At 46.1% G+C, this 8987-nt stretch overlaps 2 protein-coding genes across 2 annotated transcripts; one reads left to right on the top strand and one right to left on the bottom strand.

Moving 5' to 3' along the window:
- The first annotated feature begins 28 nt into the window (after positions 1-28).
- LOC101070462 (adipocyte plasma membrane-associated protein) lies at positions 29-3450 on the top strand. The gene is given in 10 exon segments (XM_011613225.2): positions 29-271; positions 1312-1401; positions 1624-1745; positions 1824-1925; positions 2011-2163; positions 2232-2347; positions 2421-2581; positions 2656-2851; positions 2925-2961; positions 2964-3450. Coding segments are annotated over 10 exon segments (1143 nt in total). The 5' UTR covers positions 29-269; the 3' UTR covers positions 3128-3450.
- A 228-nt stretch (positions 3451-3678) lies between these two features.
- On the bottom strand, positions 3679-8464 carry gnsa (glucosamine (N-acetyl)-6-sulfatase a). The gene is made up of 14 exons (XM_003972739.3): positions 8146-8464; positions 7576-7635; positions 7292-7498; positions 6611-6676; positions 6430-6528; positions 6155-6322; positions 5995-6077; positions 5739-5857; positions 5563-5666; positions 5397-5498; positions 5225-5335; positions 5040-5150; positions 4784-4944; positions 3679-4671 (listed from the first exon to the last, which is right to left on the bottom strand). Exons 1-14 carry the CDS (start codon positions 8305-8307, stop codon positions 4596-4598), a joined length of 1629 nt encoding a protein of 542 aa, XP_003972788.2. The 5' UTR covers positions 8308-8464; the 3' UTR covers positions 3679-4595.
- Between the last annotated feature and the right edge of the window lie 523 nt (positions 8465-8987).

The following is an 8987-nucleotide window of genomic DNA, read 5'->3' as shown; positions in this document are numbered from 1 at the left end:
TCAGTGATAAATGTTTTTTTTGTTTGTTTTTTTTAAATAATCCAAACGTGTGTATTCTGTTCTGTGTGGGATGATTTATTAAAATGTAATGTGGCAGCTCAGAGTCAGACCGGAAGCTGTCGCTCAACGCGTTTATTTTGAAGGTCCCTACCGGATGTACTCGCTTTCACGCTAGCGAGCAACAATCAGACCTGTTATCGTCCGTTCTTTTCTGATTTTTTTTTTTTATCCCGCACACAACAAAGAAGACTCGGATATAAACCTGGACAATGTAAGTTTTAAAGTGTGTTTTATTTCTGTCCATACGTTGGGTGAGGTTATCTAGATCTGCGAGCAGCGGGAGACTGAAGTTTCTCGTCCGTGAAGCCGAACTCCGTCTACAAATTTGTCAAATGTTGCTGTAAACGTGATAAACCTAAAATAAAACCCTTAATGGTAATGTTAATGATATTTTCCGACATGTTTAATGACAATCTTGATTTCGGCGTTAGTCCAATTCATCAACTTCAGCGTCTTCTTTAGCAAACTAGGGGGGAGAAAGCAAGGGAGCTGAGTAAAGTTTATATTTAGGCAAAAGTGACACATGTTACATAAGATACTCGGTTGCTTTATGATCTTTGCGTATCTTTGGAAGATCATAGGTTAAAGTTTCTCGAATCCGTAAAACCACCAAAATCCAATCACCTTTATTGGCCCATTGTCAACATTTTCGGGACAATTGAATCAGACAAGATAAACGCCGGTTGGTAGCGCATGCGCAGAACCACAAGGTAGCACACCGACAGAACACCTGTGGTCACCTAGATGGTGGTGGTGAGACGTTTTATGATGTATTTATTTCGTTTAATGACATCACAAATCAGTGCTGATAATATTGATACAGTTATTTTGCAGCACCTGTCGTTACCTGTGGCAGAAGTAACAGTCGATCTCTTCTATAGTATAAATCTACTGTTAGAAAATGCATATCTTTACCCGCAAACAGTAAATATAAAATGCACCCTTCAAAACGATATAAAATAAAAATATTCTCCCACTGTTGTGAAGGCGTCATGAAACCATTTTCCCCTCAAGAATTTGCTTTTAAAAACAAAAATGTATCAATTTCACACCCTGATGTTCTTTTCCGCTCTTTTTATTTGGAATTCTGGGCGGGAAAATGAGGAAATTAGGCAACACTAGACAGACGTCTTTCACAACTGGACATAAAATTGCCTTAGACAAGCGTAAATATGAATATGTAACTTTAATTGTATCAGTGAAGAAGGTAAACAGGCTGTCAGTAAAGACGTTATCTGTCTGCTCCGTCAGGTTTGGGAAGAAGTCGATGTTGGTGACTCTGCTCGCTGTCGCCGTTGGACTTTATCTGCTGCCTTCACCCATCGACCCAAAACCACACACGTATGTATGGAACGCAGACGCAGAGAGGGATGAGGTGTTCGCGCCACAGATGGAATTTGGCAACAATGAAATGAACCAAAAATTCCTCCATACATTAGTCTGCTTTACCTTCATTGTATGCATTTCCCCCGCTGTCCGCTAGGCGGCGTTTGAGATGTTGTAAAAGTGTGGTGTGACCTTTGACCCGAGGGGGGGTGTGTGCTCTATACGTGTGGTCTTTAGACTGAAGGGGCCTCCGCCGCTGCTCGAGGGCCCGCTGGCCGCCAACACCCTCCTGCAGAAGGGCCGCAGGTTGTTCACGGGTCAACTACACGGACCAGAATCCTTCACTGCTGATGAGGAGGGTGAGTGTGCTCGGATTTAGATTAACGCCATACATTGCTGTTCCTTGTATGCCCTTTTTTTTTACCTGCGTGTTCCAGGTAATGTGTTCACGGGAACAGTCGACGGGAAGCTGTGGAAGATCGGCGCTGATGACAGTCTGACCTTCGTCACGCAGATGGGGCAGAGTTTACCGGAATGTGGTTGGTGTTTATTTATTTATCCGCCGTGTTTTTTTTTTGCTCCTCATCATTCGCCTGCTTTGATCAAGTCCGCGTGCGTCACCAGGCAGCAGCACAGATTATGAGCCCGTGTGCGGGCGTCCCCACGGCGTTCGCCTGGACCGCCACGGTCAGCTCATAGTGGCCGACTCGTACTTCGGGCTGCACAGCGTCAACCCTCAAACTGGAGAGAAGACGGTGCTGGTGTCCAGTTCACAGGGTAACGCGTCTGGAGGAGTTCAGGAGCTCGTTGTTCTGTCCCTCGTCTCACACCTGGACCCTCCGCAGGCGCCGGCGGCGTTCCATTTGGGTTCTTAAATGGTCTGGAGATTTCCTCCCAGACGGGGATGATTTACTTCACCGACTCGTCCTCCCGGTGGGGACGGAGACACGTCAAGCTGGAGGTGACTTGATTTTTATTTTTTAAAGGGCCTTTCTTCCGATTGGTCATTTTAAAGAAGGAATAAATTGTTCCAGGTGATCGAGCTGAACAACCTGGGCCGTCTTCTCTCCTACGATCCCGATACAGGAAGTGTGATGGTTCTGCTGGACGGCCTCTACATGCCCAACGGTATTGTCCTGTCCCCTGATGAGCACTTCCTGCTGCTGGCAGAGACCAGTATCGGCCGTATACTCAGGTACAAACACACAATCCCATAATCGAGGCTGACTGGGATCTGGGATGTCAGCTGACCTTCTGCTTTGGTTTCAGGTTCTGGCTGAAGGGCCCGAAGGCAGGAACCAAGGAGGTCATCTTGGATAACATGATCGGTTACCCTGACAACATCCGCCTCAGCGACCACGGAACATTCCTCGTTGGCATAACGACAACACGCTTCCGGAAGCTTCTGCCTCCGTTCCTGGACCTGATCGCTCCTTATCCAGCCGTCAAACGTTTCCTGGCCAAGGTGGGTTCTGGAATCCCGTGAGGTGAGAATGGTTCCGCTGATGTGGGATAAGAACCAGCTGTGATGTGGGCAGGTGGTGCCGCTCAGCTGGTACAACGTCCTGCTGCCGCGCTGGTCCTGGAGCTGGGACCGGACGGTCACATCGTGGGCTCGCTGCACGACCCCGAAGGTCGGCTGACGTGGGCCATCAGCGACGTCTTCCAGCACCGAGGGAGGACGTACCTGGGCAGCACCGACCTGCCCTTCCTGCCGGTCCTGGAGGGCGGGAGCAGCTGATCCTGGACCTGTTTACTGCCAGAGTTCGGTCCGATTCCAGAATATTTTAGTTTTATTAAATGTTCAGCGTAATGAGGATAAAGAGCACAGAAATTAACATGAATTTTCTAACATTTTTTAAACTCAGAAGTGTTTTATGTTTGTTTTCTAATCAGTTCTGATGATTAATGACATATTTTGGACAAACGTGAGCAGCTCTGGACGTTCGGTCGGTTAAGTTCTTACTTTTGAAGTTTAACAGAAAAACTTGATGTTTAAAAAATAATTGATGCCAAACTTAACCTGCAACACCTGATTAAAGCTACATTTTAAATATTTTATGTTAAAATGAGATCAGCTATTTTCTTTGATGTGAAAAGACATTAACTTATTTAATATTTTTTTCTTAATTTCATTAATGATTTACTTACAGCAGACAGGATAAATATAAGTAAACTTCATAAATGTGGGAAATTCTTAACTCTATGAATTTTGAATGTATTCTAAAATTTCTGTGTTTAACGGATGTAGATTTTTCCACAAAAATGCAGAATTAGACGAAACAGGCTCTCTGATAGTTAATCTCTTTATTTGGACCAGAAAAACACACACAGCTAAAGTACAACAACAAAAAACACATCTGTGACAGCTTGAAAAGTGCAGCAGTGAGTTGAAATGTTTGACTTTTATGGCGTTGGGAGGTTAAGAAACTTCAGAATAAACCAACATGTTTGTACTATTGTGTTTTTGAGTCAGGAGCTTCCCTCAACACTCTGTTCTTAAAGGTTTTAACTCAAGATAAACCCTTTAAAAGGTTTATTTTTGAGATTAGTGTAATCCACGGAGAAACGGTTCCCTTAAACATTGTAGATCACATAAATATAACATACAAAACTAGATTTATTAATGACTTGGGCTAAGAAAAAACAATTATTTTGACTGAAATCCAAATGTGGCTCAAGGACACTACAAACATCCTATTGTTCACAACATATTTCATTAGATTTTCCTCCAGTGCAGAAATTCACGTTATAAATCTTGAACTAAAAACACTTAAAGTTAGGGGGGAGAAAACGACTCAGAAAAGTGCGTTCACCAGTTCGCAGTGGAAATTTTCTTCACTAAAATGCAGCTACGGTTCTGGTGACGGGTCGTCTGGAATAACCCGGCTACCCTGTGATCTCATCAAAAACACCTTCTGAATTCTGAATTGCGACTCGGGACCTCACAGGACGCTTTTCCTAAAATCAAAGTGACATTAAAGAGGTGAGATGATTTGGCTTTTCTGCACTAACAAACTGTAAACGGCAGCTTTTCAGCAGAAGTTTTACAGGTGGGACCTGCGCACGGAGAGGCCTCGTGTCTCCGTGGCAACCCACCGTTCCAAGTATACCACCCCAAGAATCTCTTCTTTAGCCATCAGGCTCCGGAGGCTGTGAAACAAGGCAACAACAGGGGAGGCTGAAAACGGACCAGTCGTCCAGTTCTCTTATTTTAGCTTCTGTTGCAGTCTAACGGGCTGCCAGCCGGGGGCGCCAAACATCTGCCGGGGGTTAAACTTATACCTGAAAAACAGCAGGATGGTTTGGTGTTAGAACAGATTGATCATATTCAGCAGATGTGGCAGTTTTAGAGCCGCGTGACGGAAGATTGAAGCATTAGCGGTGCCGAACAGACCTCGGGTCGTACACCCCGGGCGTCCGACATGACTGCTTGGCGCAGGACTGCAACATCATCAGCCGGTGGTTCATCTTCTCCAGGACCTCCTGGTCGATGGTTTTTGCGATGTTCTTCAGCTGGAACGGATCCGCCGTCATGTTGTAAACTTCCACAAACACCTGCAATAGGAGAAAAGCTTCCGTTTGACCACCAGGGGGCAGTAATATCCTTTCCACTTCGTACTGCAGCCTTAATCAGCCTGGTGTGAACGTACCTCATTGTCATCGAACTCGCAGTACTGCAGGCTGACAGAGGGGGCGACAGTGCGCACACAGGCATAGGTGTTGTTGAAGGCGTCCTCGCACACACAGTCTGGGAAACACTCCTGTGGGAAAGAGGGACACTCATGTGACTCTAAGAGTAATTCTCCTGAGTACGTTCCACTCGTCGCTATCGTACCGACACGCCGGGGCCCAGCAGGGGGCACGCCGGGTCCGACACGTTGCGTCCTTCTCCTTCGTACTCCACCAGAAAGTCCGTCCGCCAGCTGCTGCTGTTCACCTTCCCCTCCTGCGGTCACAAACGCACATCAGGTCCGATGCCACCTGAGATTCAAACCTTCCGAGCTCACCATAATGGGCAGGAAGCTCACGCCGTCCATCTGGGTCTTGTTGACGTCGATCCCGGCGATGTCCAGGATGGTCGGGCCGAGGTCGATGTTCGCCACCAGCATCTGTTACATCGGGGGAGTTGAGTGATCGGCCACAGCGGAACAGGGGAACAAATGCTTTCCATACCTGACTGGTCTGGTTTGCTTTGATCTTTGGCCCTCTGACCATGAGAGGCACTCTGATGTCGAACTCATAGAGCTGCCGCTTGTCCAGAGGAAGAGAGAACTGACCTGGAGGGGGGAATAAAGCGGGTGAAGCCGCATCTAAACAGCTACAGGTAAACTAGCCGCTGCGCTACGCACCTGTGTGGTAGCCGTTGTCAGAGGTGAAGAAGATGTACGTATTGTCCAGTTCACCTCTGATCTCCAACCTCTTCACAAGCGTCTCCACCAGGTCGTCCACTGACAGCAGAGTGCGCCACCTGCAGGCCAGGAGGATCAAGTAACGGAGACTAAGTTGACATTGGAGACGTTGCACTAGAATATTGGTGTGAATTTGTGGTGTTCATAGATGAAACAGGAAGCTGAGCGAGGGCGACAGGAAGCAACCATAGCCGACCGTTTCCTGAAGGCGTCGTCCAGAAACTGAACCGAGCTGTTGCTCATCGGCGTCTTGGCCTGTCTGATGAGCCAGTGTTTGTCCTGTGGGGATAAATTAAACCTCTCTGTAATGTCCATTTTTAATGTTTTACACCTTAAGATAGCGGGTGAGGCCGCACCTTCCCGTGCACGTTGAAGTTGGGGTCTCTGGGGGCCTTGGTGCCGTTGAAGCTGTTCTGGTACTGAGGTGCCGCCGTCCACGGAGAGTGAGGCGCTGGCGTGGATACCATCATGAAGAAGGGTTGGTAGCTGGATTTATACTGGAGGAATTCCAGAGACATATTGGCCTGAGAGGAAACGCAAAGTTCAAGCTTTAGCGGATACACTTGCAACAAGTCTTGAGAGGGATCATGTGTGTCCCCATCATGTGTGTCCCCATCATGTGTGTCCCCACCAGGACGTCCGTCAGGTAGTCTTTGCTGTAGTCCGACCCGTGTTTTTGAGCCTTTCCATTGACCGACAGAGTGTAGTTGTAGTATTTTGAGTTCTTCTCCTTAAAAAAAGAGGAAATACTCTGATTATATTGTAGTTATTCTCTCAAAAAACACACAGTTATCAAAAGTAGCAACCCTTACCAGTCCCACCCAGAAGCTCCAGCCTGGAGGGATGTGCTCCACGCCACCAGCCTGCGCATGTCCGTACTGAAGCAGAGGATGCAAAGGTAACATGTTTGGCTTTAAACACCACTAATGTCAACAGTAGCGTCTCTGATTTGGCCTTTTTCTGAACAGATGCATCATTTTTGTCTCACTGACGCAGCATTAATCAGACTGTTTGGAATCTTCCTTTGGAGTGGCAACACTCTGAGCGGCGCCCTCTAGTGGTGGAACGTGTGAAAGGCAGAAGCTTCATCTGAGAGCATTTATAAGTCTGCAGGAAAAATGCTAGTATCGTCATGATAATGTTGATTTAAACTCATTAAAGTGATCCCGGTTCATCTCTGTAAAGCAGGAATTCCATGACGGATGTTCAATAGAAGCTGCTGCCTGTTCCAGCCTAAAGCAAACAGTCACTCAGTGAACTTAGGAACCCGCCGACTGGCTGATTCATCAGTTCACAGATGAACGTTATCACAAACTGACAGGAGAGCCTGATGCAATTTCAAAACCTCAGGAAACCTTTGCTGTGCAATTAGTCAATGTAAACAACACTAAACAATAGCAGGAAGTGACTCCCCTTTCTGTCATACCAAGGTTTTAACATTTTTAAAGGGCTACGTTGCAGCCTTGAGAAACAAAGACGTGATGCTCACTCACCTGGTTGAGATATTTCCCGGCGAAGAACGTCTGGTAGTCGGCGTGCGCCTTGAGCAGGGCGGGGAAGGTGGTGGCCTCCTCGCTCTTCTGCCAGGCTTTGCTGCTGCAGTTGCCCTCTAAGGTGTTGTTGGTGACGCGGTGGTTGTGAGGGTACTTCCCCGTCAGGATGCTGGCTCTGCTGGGGCAGCACAGCGGACTGGCCACAAACTGAGGTGGAAACAGCAACAACGTCGGACCGAGCCACTCCTTTTCAACGACATCTGCGCATCGGTGATAAAACTCACCGCGTTGGTGAAGGACACCCCGGCGTCACCGATCAGTTTTTTGGTTTTTTTAAGTGGAGTCTGGAGGGAAAAGGGTGGAAGTAATAAGCTGCAGATGCCAGATTGTATCACGAAAACAGCTGTGATGCTAATAAATGAGCAGAAATCTGTTCATAAAGGAATACAAATCAGAATGCAGTCCATTTACTTGAGCAAGACTGGTAAAAATGATCATAATCTCGAAACTAAACTCCAATAGTCCAAAATGGCTTTAGTGTCATCAGATTTGAATGGAATAATATGCAGATTCAGGCAATTTAGGGGGCCAAACTTGTTCAGATCCGATGCTATTTGGCTGTTATTGTGTCCAAGGTGGAGAGCGTTTGCCTAAAAAAAGCGTTATCTTGATAGATTTGTCTTCTGGCTCCATTCAGCAGAGATAACCAAATGATGAATCCAGCCAGAAGGAATGTGAGCTGTCAGCTTAATCTGACTCCACTGTTACCCTGGATCAGCTCAGGGGACCGACAGGCGGCTACAAAACTGGGAAACGCACACACAAAAACAGGTTTTCAGTCTAAATTCACCCACCAGACCACCCATAGCGACGTCTAAGTCATCGGTGAGGATGAGAACGATGTTTGGTCTCCGGTTTGACTCGGCCGACGCTCCGCTGCTCAGGCAGCTCCACAAAGTGACGCAGATGAGCAGACAGTTTAATAACTGAAGCGGAAACGAGCCCGTCGAGCACATTTTGATAATTTACTGATACACTACGAACATGTCGTCCCTTTGTTCACCGCAGCTGTCTGTTGACGGTTTGATGACGCCTCTTCTGGGGGAAACAAGCAGCAGACTTTGGCCTGTTTCTGTTTAACGGCACACTTCGCTGCTTCCGGGTCACATGACACGCAATTGCGGAAACTCGTGTCAGGTGATCTAAGGCGGACACGCCCCCCAAGTTGACGGCAAAATAACACAAAATATACTGTATATATATTTAAATTAATTACCTCGCAGTATTATCTTAATTAATATGTTCAAAAAGCATTGACTTTTGACGTATAACTATAAATACGTTTTGACTAATTGATTAATATCTATTGTCAAAATTACATCAGATATTCATATAATTATGTTTGTAACTTTGTCTTTGAAATAGTCTATTAAAAAAAATCAGGCGTAATATGGAAGGCAGAGGGTATAGAAATAATCGTGCTGTATTATCCAATCAAAACAACCAAGAGTGTCTGAAGTAAAGAAGTTCAGAAACTTGCTGCTAAGAATAGTAATAAAACAGATATTCTTAACACTTAAGGGTCAAACGATGTTCGAATACTTCATTTCTTCATATATCTTAGCTATTTTTATTGTCATTATTTTAACATATGCTAAAATTTGCCATTATCGCCTGGTTTAAAACAGTTCCACAA

This window comes from Takifugu rubripes, chromosome 18, assembly GCF_901000725.2.
Source record: "Takifugu rubripes chromosome 18, fTakRub1.2, whole genome shotgun sequence".
In the NCBI taxonomy this organism is placed as follows: Eukaryota; Metazoa; Chordata; class Actinopteri; order Tetraodontiformes; family Tetraodontidae; genus Takifugu; species Takifugu rubripes.
This window is presented reverse-complemented; position numbering and strand designations above follow the sequence as displayed.